At 42.8% G+C, this 13,414-nt stretch overlaps 1 protein-coding gene across 1 annotated transcript in view; it reads left to right on the top strand.

The window, feature by feature from the left end:
- The window catches only part of LOC138566835 (thialysine N-epsilon-acetyltransferase-like), a 157,284-nt gene that overhangs the window by 121,780 nt on the left and 22,090 nt on the right, over nucleotides 1-13,414 (top strand). The window contains exon 5 of the mRNA XM_069644530.1: nucleotides 12,698-12,738. Within this exon, the coding sequence (XP_069500631.1) occupies nucleotides 12,698-12,738 (41 nt within the window). The remainder of the gene's footprint in view (nucleotides 1-12,697; nucleotides 12,739-13,414) is intronic.

The following is a 13,414-nucleotide window of genomic DNA, read 5'->3' as shown; positions in this document are numbered from 1 at the left end:
TCTAATCAACTTTGATGCAAATAAAGTGACCGCTGATATTCCTTGCATTGTGGAATACAATAGACTGCGTTCACTGTACACCCCCCATCTGAAACATCTTGTTCCAGAAAAATTAAAACGTAGTAAAAGAAAACTAATTGAATCAGAAATGCAACAGAATCTGACAGCAAATCCTTCAAAGAAAACAAAAAAAGGAAAAGGTTAATCAATTACCACAAGCAAAGAAGAACCTATTAGGGAAAGTAAACCAGGTACTACTTCAAAGAAGGAAGAGAAACTCTGAAAAAAGCACTCTGATAAGGAACTAGCTGGTCCATTCAAATTGTCAAATGTAAGTAGTGTTAGCTGCTATGCACATGTAGCAATGAATATTCTATTTCAATTGCCACCAATGGTTAACAATATTTACTTACACAGTACAGACCAATTGTGTTTGCAAATGTTAGTCCTTCATAGAAATGCAACAAACAATCCTGACAACACGTACAGTGTTTACGGAATAAGACAAGAATTGGACTACTGTGCTGGAATGGTGAGATTCACTATAACCACACAGGAAGATCCACAAGATTTTCTAATGTACTTACTATAAGTACTGGAAAACAAAAGCATACCTATAAATGAAATCTTCCAGATTTCATACATGTGGAAAGATACATGCACTCTCTGTAGCAATGTCATACAGGAACAAATCCCAAATGAGCACTTTGTGTATCCATACCCAATTGTGAATCCATTCCATTTCAGCAACTGGTACACAATGCAAACCATGCCAGATTATGTACTATGTGCAATTCAGACAATCGCTCCACCTTGCTGATACAAACTCATAGTAAGTACATAATACTTATGCTGCTACGTTACAATGCAGATGGAACGAAAAACAACTGCAAGCTGACTGGATTCACACACGGTCAAGTGTCACTGGGAAAGAAAACCTTTACAACAGTAGGTATTATCTACCATGCAGGAGCTACAACCAATGCAGGTCACTACACTGCATACATTAAAAAGAAATGTGGATGGGTGGAATGTAATGATAGCACCATTACTCTGAAGCAGAGATTGCCAGCTAATCTTACAAATGCGTATTTAATCTTCTTAAAGCCAAAATTTAATGACTAATGTGCACTTCAACATTAACAAAAAAAGAAGAGAAAGCCTACATACAGTTAGAATACGCCAACAGGTATCTAACTGCCCAAGAGTGTATAATAACAACACAGAGAAATGGATACCACAGAAGCATAACAACAAATGCACAGTTACAATACACCAACAGGTATCTAACTGCTGTTAAAAATAGTAAGAAGACTACAAGCATAGCATAAATTAGAAAGAACAAGGAAACACTCAAAGAAAGCAAAGAAATAGTTTGTAGCATAGGAAATAAAGGTTTTTTTTTAATCCGACAAGTATTTTTTTCTCCCAGACCCAACGATTTCAAAAACAAACACAGAAACTGAGCACAAGGCACAGTACACTGATTTGTAAACTAAGTATGAGGGTAAAAAAAAGCTAAAGTGTCTATTATACAATGTAAGAAGTCTTCATAAAATGCAAACTTTTTCTTTTATCACAGAAATTAAAAAAGGCTAGGTGCGTCAAGTACTCCAGTCATGTAAAACACATGTGGATTCTGCACAAATTAAACAGTAAGTATAATTACAGTCATTTCACAAATATGCAAATCAACATGGCTCATCTATAGCAATACTATGGTACAGTGACTGTAGGCTGGACCTAGCATCTTTGATATATAGCACACCCATAGGAAAAAATAATGTAAGAAGGACATGCACTCAATTTCAATGTTTGCTAACACCACGCGTGTCCTTAGAACAGTTTCAAGGTGCCTGTGCACAGCATGGACAGAAATAGTACCACTATTAAAACCCTCATTTTCTGTGAGTGATGTGCAATGCTATAGGCATATCTGTAGCTGTGATATGCAGCAATGGTTGTGGCCAGGGCCTAAACTCTTAGATGAATGTCCAGACATATTTCAATGTATGGGTGAGAAGTGGCTTATAGCTCCAGTGCGTATAACTTTGTTCTTGGGAGCATGGCCTTTGGCCATGCAGCCAAGTCTCTACACACTCTCCACAACCATTTAACAAATAATCAATACTATAGTTCTATCATGTCTGTACTATGCTGCGGTGGTTGTGGCCAGGGCCTAGAGTTTTGGAAGTATGGCCTACGGCTTACAGCCACGCTCCCAAGACTCTAGGCCCTGGCCACAACCACTGCAGCATACTACACTCATGGTCGCTCATAAATGAGTGACACGCATGCAATGAAAGATTATAACCATAGCATGCACTCATTTTGCACCCAGACACTAGGCCCTGTCCACACCTATCAGATTCATAAAGAAATATGTGGGTGTGATGTAGGAATGAGATATCCTACACTGCTTGTCGGAAGGGTCAGCACTCTTCCATGTATGGCCTATAGCCTGCAGCCATACACGGAAAAGTGTACGTCCTGGCCACAACTACCGCACTATGTAAAATCCATATTGGCTTACAACTTTAGCGTTGACAAATGTGTTCTCAGGTGCATGGCCTTTGGCCATGCACTGAAGACTGCAGATCCTCCCCACAACCACCTGAGTGATGTGTGGTAGTAGTTGTGTAGCGATAGTTGTGGTATGCTTCAGTGGTTCTGGCCAGAGGCTAGAGTCCTACCTGTATGCCCATAGATATTACAATATATGGGTGGGCAGTGGCTTATACCTCCAGTGCTTGTCATTTTGTTCTTGGGTGCATGGCCTGCGGCCATGCCCCCAAGACTGTACACACTCCCCACAACCATCTAATCGATAATCAATACTACAGGTGTATCCCTGGGTGTGACATGCTGCGGTGGTTGTGGCCAGGGCCTACAGTCTTGGAAGTATGGCCTTCGGCCTACGGCCATGCATCCAAGACTCTAGGCCCTGGCCACAACCACTGCAGCATGTCACACCCATGGCGTACTAATCAATAGCGCACCCATTGTAAAAAATAATGTAATAACGACATGTACTCAATTTGAATGTTCGCTAACACCACGCGTGTCCATATAACAGTTTCAAGGGACCTGTGCGCACCACAGACTGAAATAGTGTCTCTATTAAAACCATCATTTGCTGTACGCAGTAACATTCGGAACAAGATGTTCCTAGTGAATACAATATTAACACCTACCACCTGAACAAATACATTTTTTCACCCATCTCTTACTGTGAACCACCCCAAGCACTATGACGCAGCAGAATAGGTTTTGAAATAGCATGTTGCCGCTGGTTGCCGCTGCGCTGTCGGCGGATCCAAGATGTCGGGTGCATCCAAACAATCTGACACACAACACGTCTCACTGCAGCTGAAAGACAGAGACGTCACGTGTCTGCGGTCATGACGGCAGCCCCTTAGCCAATCGGTATCTTGTCCGCCGAGCGAACAGGAAAGTGTGACCGCGGAGCGGACATGGATATCACTAATTTTTTTAGACCTTTCGGGACCAAGCCCCTGCTGGAAATTTGGTGAAAATCCATCCGGCGGTTTGGCCTGTAGCCGTGCACAAAGTTTCCCCCCCCATTCAGTCTATGGGAAAAAAGGACGTTTTGGGACCCCCCTATATCTTTTCTCCCCCTGGACCAAACATCACCAAACTTTGCAAAAAAATCCAGAGTGGCCCATATACTTTTTTTTGCAAAGTTTGGTGAGAATTCGTCCAGGGAGAGCAGAGTTATAAGCCGGCCAAAAAGTGCTCTTCCTATGGAAACAGCAACTTAACCATAACTACACGGCCACTACTGTTGCCGTGTAATGTAATATTATATATTTATTCTTTAGTCACATAGCTACTGTAACATTTTCTATAGACGTAAAGCAAGCATTAACGAGGCTATCCCTGTGCAACCAAGCCTGATCGATGTATTTTGATACTAAGTTTGCCACCAGAATTTCGGATGTACATTTACAACAAGCCATCGCATCTACAATACTAGCAATACCTCTTGCCTTAAAAATTGGCTTCAATTATTGTGATCTAAGAGATTGTAATTTATCGCATAAAATGTACAACTGTTTCATCAAACTGTGGGCAGGTTCTTGTGTGACCTGCCCTCCATGTACTTGTAAATTTGGCGAGCTTAAGAGTGCTCATTCTAAATTCTAGATATAGGGATTTTGCAAAACCCGGGGTGATGACATCCAGATACTCCTCATACCCAAACTCCCCGTTGGATTCGAGATAGCTTGGCCCAAGGTTCTCTTGGATATGTTTATGTAGGATCAAATCACGACCACACTGAGCCACAAGAGCCCTTGATGAAATTCGAACTCTCTATTGAAAACAACCTTTTCATCGCCTTTTGTTCAATTAGAATGTCTGGTACAGCCAATAGGAATAGTCTTAAAAACGCTCTCGAAGGATTTTAATTACCACTCTCCCTAACCACCACCTAATTTGCTTTATTCCTAGTGTACCAGCACAGCTCCGTGTACGATAGTGAACCATTGCAGAACAAAAAACACTGGGTCCAGTCTGGAAGAAAATACCTCCCTCATTAGCCAAGACCAATTTGTTGTTCAAAGACTCAAGAGGTAACCGTTCTATCCCAGATTCCCTGAGGTGGCTGCATTGAAACTCTGCTATCTCAACTTGACTGGAACGTTGATGGACCGACTACACAAGTCCAGGGCACTTCCATAAAACGACCTCCAAATACAGCTAACAAGCCATGAGTTTATTAACAGACACGAAGCAACATATAAGCCATCATGTGACCGTGAGCTTAAGTTCGTACATATTTTTATGTATCTATTCCCCTGAAATGATCATACACAACTGATAGCTTTTTTAGATTGGGGGCATGCAATCTCGATTTCAGTCTCGAAACTCTAGCCCCAACTTGTCCTGTGTCGAATAACCGTGGGATATCAAGGTGGGGACAAACTGTTGGTCCTGAGGTTAATTTCTGAGATTCTTCCCTCTATAGAGCAGATCTTAACTACACATCTGTCAAATGGTGCAATTAACCAAAAATGTAGTCCGCTATTAACTTATCGGCCAGAATTATTTCACAAATTATTTTATGTAGCCCATCCTAATATCACATGGCTCCCTGAAGACTTTAGAAGAGTGAAATATGCTTTACTAGCAATTGTAACACAATAATCCCTGTCATGTAGACAACCAGGATAAAGGAGCAGAAACACTCAAACTAAATGTTAACTGTGATTTAATAGTGATCCTTGACAATGATTGGCTCCAAGAATAACCTGGGTGGCCACAGAAGTATCAGAATAGTCCCATTGCTATGAACAAATATCAATTTCTTTTCTTCATCCTTCTGAGGCTTCATACTCCCTTGTTGTGACACACAAGAAAAAAATGTTTCTCGCTGGCAAAGGAGGAAATAATATACCAACATGGCCGCCATGGAATAGGAAGGTGGAGCTCCAAATGGAGCCCCTCTTCCATTTCCGTGGTGGCCAAATGGAGCAGGACAGGAGCCGCAGGAGCTGCAGCAGCGGTCCTGCCGCCACAGTATTCGGGTAAGTGGGATTCGGGGAGGCTGAAAAAAAAAAGCAGTTTCGGTGGAGGCAAGATGGCCGATGGGGGAACCTGCCATCAGGCGGCTTGGAATTTGGGCTACAACTAGCTGAGGCTGCTAATGATTGTTATTCAAGAACATGCTATAGCAATTTGAACATTCATATCACATAAAGAAACCGGTTCCAGTGGATCTCTTCAGATACAGACTCAAATAACTTGTCTCTATCCTAGAGTCCGTATTCAATGCTGTAATTAACACAGATTGAATTCCACCATCCTGTAACAAATCCATCCTAGTTCCAGTATTTCACAAGCATTGGTGAAGGAAATGGGTCTGGCTTAAGTGTGTGGTTTGTAGTATATAGATGGGTGTATTGGTGGAGAGTGGATGGATACAGGGCTTTGGCTAAGGTTATCCGTCTTTCACTATTTTATGTGTTGATCTGTGGTTGTATAAGTAAGTGTATGCATCTGTGGAGTCATGTTAACAGAGAAGTACCAGTCATGCTTGCACATAAATGTATTCATTGGGTTCTATATTTATTTATATATTTATCACACGCCGCAGCCCAGAGGCATCAAGGCGCACATTAAGACCAAAACACAAAACGGACAAACGGCAACGAAGAATAAACTTCTACCAAGAGGAATTAGTTGAATAAGAAAGTCTTCAAAAGAGAGGAGATGTTTCTCCTTGCGCAAATCCATAGTGAACTTCTGCCTTCAGTCTTGATTTAATCTCCCTGCATGCATCAGTTTAGGGAGATGAAGACCTAAACAGTCCAGCATGAGGTGTGAGGGACTAGACTCCATATTTTAACTACATCCCTTTGGGCACAATATTATTTATTGGGTATTTATAATGCGCCTATACAGCAAATGGTGTTTAACAGCGCAACAAGACAAAAGAGGGGGAGGTGGGTACAGGGATGAAATATAACAAAAACGGTCCTACTAGGCCTTTGTGTCATTCGGATTGTGCAAATGCAGTAACAAGAAATGCAGGGGAGTGGGCGTGGGGGTATAGCTTGTCAGAGCACAGAATGCTCTAATGCTAAGGAGGGAAAGGAAGTGCAGGTGCTGGTGGGCGGGGAGGTTGAAGGGGGGGCAAGAGGGCGCCTGGGCTAGACGAATGCTAAGGGGGGTGTGTGTGTTAGTATTTCCCATTGTGAGGACATCTGTTGACTATTAAGTGAACTGCAGCCGTTGATCGCCATTTAACCCTTTTGTGCGTGTTTCACCTTCTCTACATAAATCAGACGATGGTCATTACTCTACTGCTTCACTTATATTAACAAATGAACAGCTATAAAGCATGGGGAGAGTCTTGATTTCACATTAAGCAGAAACGGAATAGGCCTCAGGAGAGGATTTGGAGGGACAATTGGTCCAACACTTTCTAGCAGACTATGGAAGGATACTATTGGAAAAGCGTGCTTTGCCTCGCGCAATCCCTTCCGAATGACATTATTAGATTTTAGTTGGGGGTTACAGTCGATGCATTCCCTTTTAAAATGGAAGCTCTTGGCACTGTATGGGAAATGCATCAACAAAGAGACGCTCCCCCTTTTGAAATACAAAAAAAGAACACACACTGGGAATAGATGGTTATTTGGACACACACTGGGAATAGATGGTTATTTGGACTCTTGGAAATTGGTTTGTATAACATGGTTGAAGGAATCAGATCTCTCTGAAGAAACTCTATTGAAAACTCTGGGAAAAGTCAACAAGCTAATAATGTATTGTGAGCGATACGCAAACAAAGGGAGTGCTCTGTCCTGCTTATGGAACTTAGCCTCATATGATCCTCTTATGTTCTAACAGTACTGAAAAGTGGTTATGGGGGACTACCCACCAGCAATTCATCTGTATCCCTTGCACTCACTATTATCCACTGTGGGGGTAATCTGTTAGCACATTTTACTGAAATTGCATTAATCATCTGCAGGAGTGAAAGTCCTAAACCTTGAAGAATGGGGAGTTCTGGGGTTGTAGTCGCATGTAACTGCTTGTTTTGTTTGGGCTCTGTTGTCCACTGTGTGAGAATATCTGTTGCCTGTTAGGTGAACTGCATCCTGTGGCGGTTTTCTTTTTAAAAAAGAATTATTCATTAATTATGTTTGGTTTATTTCAAACCTCATCCATAAACTTTTTAAAAAAATTTCATCCTCTTCACATCTAAGAATTTCAATGTAACTATTCTTTAACATCCCCGCAAATAATGATACATCCTTCTTCAAATAAACTCCCCATAAAAAAAGAAGAGGGATGAAAGTAAACACAAACACAGAGGTGATCACGAAATCAGAGCAGATATCTCAGATCTTCAGTCGAGGACCTGCAGCATCTCTTAAAAACATAATCCACCATTCTTTAGGTGGTGACAATGACTTGCAGCCCTTGGTAATATGGCACATATATCGCATTCTCATCATTTTCAGAGAATTGCATTATATGACCAAATGCTCTAGAGATTCAATCATGGTCATCTGGCCACAAAATGTACATTCTGGCTCCAGGTCACCCAGCAACCTTCTAGCGTCAAGAACTTCTCTTGTTGGTAAGATGTTCAATCTAAATCGCAGCAAAAGGTTGCGATATCTTGGGCAATGAAATTTGGTCAAATACATCAGAAGCCAATGGACTCCTCTTCATTCCATCCCAAGGTTCAAGGCCAGTTTATAATTTGTCCTTTTCTATCCAATCATGATAGATTATTAGCGTTTTGACTTTCCCCAGAGTTTTCAATAGAGTTTCTTCCAAGAGATTTAATTCCTACATCTAGCTCAGTGTCCCTGACAGGTCAGAGGAAGATAAAATGTCTTTTTAAGCAGCTCTTCAGGCTTTGCCCCCGATTTTCGGTATCCCTCTGCCGGGTTCACTCTCTGCAACTTTTACGCAAACAGTTCACTATGGGACTTTAGACTTCGTCCCGTCTCATTAGCAATCCCCCGGCGAGTTCACTCTCGCCAAATTCTACAGACAGTTCATCTACTAACTTTCACCATGCAGGATTCATTTCCCTTTCTTTCACAATCATCTGTCAGTCAAAGACTTTCAACGGTACAGAGGATTTTACAAGACCACTGGAGGCCCTACAAATAAAATGGTAAAACACAGTTTTGTGCCATCTTCTTGCTCTTTGGGACAGCCGGCCTACCGCTTCTTTGCCCAGAGAGCACTGGCCATGATATCCATGATCCTATTTGTATTATGCCAACAACCCTACGGCCTTTAAAAGTATACATCAACCGCAATTGAGCAAAGTCCTTCTGCAGCATCTAAAGAGTGTTTCATGCTAAAGCATCTGAGTTCTGACAAGATAAAATATACAAATACTAGCCTAACTCCAATCTGATCCGGAACCACCTACCTGTTGCCGGTACCAGATTTCAAGAAGAAATGAGGAGCTGTATCCGGTTCTTGGTCCTAGCAGCTGGGTTATAGAACTCCTACCACCACCACCCCCAAAACCCCTGCCCCTGAACTCCGCGCCTCACAAACCCACCTAGATTTCAGTAAGGTCATTATGATGCTGTTTTTTGGTGCATAACAAAGAAAGAATGGTCACCCCCAAAGTACCCCACGAGAGCACCACCCTCCCCCGACATGCCACCTACAGCTTAACACTCACATCACACTGCACAACTAGCAGCAAATGTGTGTTAACTTAGAGTGCGCTAGGTCTTATGCTCTACACTAAAGGTACCTCCTGCTAATGATTTCCCACAGCTGCATTTCCCCCCATCCAGAATTGCCACAGACATATACCTGCCACCCAATACAAGCTGCTTCACCCAGACGCACACAATACAGTCCCATCACACATCCCTCTGAATACTTTTCCTCACAGTCACGCATCTCTCACAGCCAGATGACCATGCATATCAACTCATTACTTCTTTCCCCTTAACTTCCCTGCGACCCACCGTCCATGACTCCTACAATTTACTTCACCAAAGGCACACATTTGAAGGACTGGAAGATGCCCAGGTGATGACGATTGCACTTCCTTGGTTCCTGGGCACATTCTTCCCACAACTCTCCACCTTCTGCATCGAACCACTTAGCTGCATCACTTCCAGCACCCGCCACACCCATTCCAGAATCTATAGACCCATCACTCAACAACCACTTCATACCACCAGGCACGGTACACCACTTTATCCTGTGCCAACACACCTTGCACTAGCCTTCACAACTGTACGCCCATCAGTGTACAACCACAACGCTCCCAACCAGCATTTCACTCCGCTCAGTTACGCATCGCCCCAAAAATGACACACCACATCAGCCCTTGAAAGCTGAATACCCTGTGCCATTCAAACCACTCAGAAAGAAACACACAATTTCACAAGCTGCCACCTACACTGACAATTTGTTCTTGCTGAAACCAAAATTAACTCACTGATCAGAAATGGCTTTTCTTCTCTTCACCTAACAGCCATCCGATTCATCATGCCTCGACTGACTGTGCCGCGCACAACCCTTGCATTTATTGCGCTAATCCTATCCAGATCGGACTATGCCATCAGCCCCTGGAAAAAGGGTACGACGTTACATTGCCTGTTTTTGTTTCGATGTGTTATTTTCAGACAGATTTTTGTTGAAAAAACTCATTGAAAAATAGAGGGGATAGGTTGTAAATATTAGCGGGTGGTGGCTTGGGAGCGAACCCCCCCTCCCTATCCCCTTCAAAAATAAAAAATAAAACAAAAAAAAATGGTAAGTTTTTGGGACAAAAAACTGTCCGATTAAATCTCATCGAAAACAAAAATGGGCGATATAAGAACATAGAACCCTAGAAAGACCTCCCTATTTACCTTGCGAACCACCACCAGAGATCGCAGAGCACAGCAGCAATACTATTAATAGGATTGCAAAGATGGCAACACGTCACCCCTGCCCACCAGACCCTGCAATGAGCTCCCGTCATGGCCCAGAAGTAATTATCTAGAAGTTGTATGTCCCAGGCAAGATGTTGCTGCTATAACACTCCAGCCTGCCCTAGTGAGGGTCCACTGGCACAACAGAAAGAAAGCCAACTTTGATGGCCACCAAAGTCTGGAACAACTTAATGCTGCTTCAATTCTGGCAGGACCGCTTGGGCATTCAGAAACTGCTGCAACCCCCGGCTCTTCTCCAAACCTTTCTAGGAAATACCTTGACTGCAATCTCTGAAGAAGTCCAAACAATGGAATACGTGGAAACATCTGCCCAGCACTAATTCATGCAAAGGCATCTAACAACATGACCATACCTCAGGTATGTCTCATGTACCCCCCAAATAATACAAGGTCACATTGTCAACAAATAAATGCTCATCCTTTATGCTTATTCTTTAGCTAATACCCACCACCACCTGGCAGCTTAACACCCCTCAAACCTGGACATGAACCCTTGCGATGAAATGCACTAGATATCTCTCTGAGCTCCCAATGACCTCATCCTTGATAAGAACTAGGCATTCAACCGATATCACAAGTCCAGACACCCCGAAAGTGAACAAGTAAGCCTGAAATAGCTGGCACTGTTTACTCAACAAGAATGGCAACTAGACATTTCAATGTATGCCCCCACAAATAAATCGTATGTCAATAAACAGATCCCTCAACCAGCTTGCACCAATATCAATACGTATGTTGGTCACCTACCTCTTGATCAGCAAGTCTAGACGTCTTTGCAAGAAGAACGACCATTTGACGCAGATGCAGTGGCATCTAACAACATCAACACATACACTAGATAAAACATACAGGACACCAGGCACCCTTCCAATTTCAGGTACATTCTAACATCTGACTCCAAATGAGAAGAACCTCATACACCACCAAATCAGCAGTAATGCTTTTTGATACTGTCTATTTTTTCGCCAATACTCCTGTTATTGCAAGCCTGTGGCAACTTCCCTCAATTTAGCCAGGAACATGTTGAAACTGAAGTGAACCAGATATCCCATCAACCTTTCCCTGATGGCATAAACCTCAAATCTCCGAAGCAAGAACAAATAAGCATGAGACAACTGACACTACCTATTGAAGAAGTGGGGATCATGGCACCTCCACCAGCAGATCACCTGTCAATTACCAGACTCCCAATTGTCACTCAACAATTACCTAAAGGCCAAATACTCATAAAGTGGAAACACCATTATGAATACCTGATTCTGACCATTTAATGGGAACCTGAACTATGAACACACGCACCATAATACAATTGAAAAGAAATGATGGTGACCACAAGGACACTGGTAAGAATATGGGATCCTCTAGACTTTACATTGTTCCCAGGAACATTCCAAACCACGCATGGACCTGATGAACTATCTTCTCCTCCCACTACACAATGCACTTTACAGTACATGCATGAAGACACCCACCAGCCAATCCTATAGTGCCCACTACTGACTACTCTTATCATCTAAGCACTTCACACTTCACCATGCTGGTAGACTTCATCTCAACAGTACGAAGAGGAACGTCGATCCTCAAACCTAGATAGAAGCATAAAACTCAAGTGTCCAGTTTGCCTGAAATCTCATAGGCGCATTGACAGTGGGTACTCCTGAACGTGTCGGGAACCACACCATAGCTGCTCTATATAAGAAGCACTTGACATAATGTATGTCCTTCAGTATATTGTCCAGTTCAAGGGGGTTGAATCCCACATTATTGCTAATGATTGAATACCTCTGATTGTTGTGTGTCCCGTTTGACATCTCTCCTACTTGATGGTGCCTTAGTGTGGCCTCCTTTTGAAGGCTGTCTACTGCACTGCATGGAAACACCACACAATGGCCCATAATTGGTGCATGAAATATTCTCATGGTAATTTATGCAAGAGGGTGACGCATGATGTGTTCTGCTGCAATTGTCAGTCAAAAGAATTATGTCATTTGAGCAGGCTATCGCTGCTTGATAAGATGCTCCGGAAGCCAGAGTATACTAAGCGCAAAGCCATAATTGTGTGCCCCTAGTTGGGCGAACCCATGGCAGGTTACTTGGATGACCGTCCAATGCTGCTTCAAATGATTCAACGAGGCCATCATTCGAGGTTCCCCGGGATATGTGGGTTCAGATACATAAGATTGACCTTAATTTGTTCATGTTCATTAACCCTGGTCTCTCTTGCGATAATTTGACAGGAAACGGAATGGGGAAGAAACTCATCAGCAAAGTTGCTGAGGTAAGTCCATCCGCATAATTAATGGTCTTGTGGCTGCAGGGTGATGGTTGAAGAAAAGCAAAAAAAAGTGATGGAAGCAAATGCATGTGTTCTTCAATGCTTTTTAAGCACTGTTTCAATCCATCCCTTTTTGATTTTCTCATTGAGTCTCCCTAAATTTGAATGGCACTCCCAGTTGTGGGTCTTGAGCGTGCTGTACCAGTGAAGGCCAATACAGATGAGGTTGAAGGTGATCTTGAGCATCGCCATGTGGCTCAACAGTTCAGGAAGACTGCTCTTTTCAAGCCATGGTCAAAGAACATTTGCTTACGGTTGGTCCCCCCTCTGTAATGGTAATGAGAGATCATGTTCCCCCTAGGTTTTCACAGTGTATAAGAAGCATTAACTCTGTCTTTTAGAAGGTCATCAAAATAGGACTCCATTTCAAAGTTAAGTTCTTGTCGTGTCATAAGGGGATGTCCTCCTGCTCTTCCAAAGGGAGCAACCTGTAGCTTCATAAATGAGGGGGTCCATGGGATCACACATTGAGAATCTGCAGGGGACACAAAGAGATTTCTCCTGGTTCTCGCAAAGGTGGGGCCCCTTGATCTCCCAAAGTTTGAGGCCATGGTCTCATAAAAGCTTGAGCGCCATGGTCTGTGTTCTCTGTCTTATGAAGTTGAACGGGCTGGTCCTA

This window comes from Ambystoma mexicanum, chromosome 1p (assembly GCF_040938575.1).
Source record: "Ambystoma mexicanum isolate Mex_15411 chromosome 1p, UKY_AmexF1_1, whole genome shotgun sequence".
In the NCBI taxonomy this organism is placed as follows: Eukaryota; Metazoa; Chordata; class Amphibia; order Caudata; family Ambystomatidae; genus Ambystoma; species Ambystoma mexicanum.
This window is presented reverse-complemented; position numbering and strand designations above follow the sequence as displayed.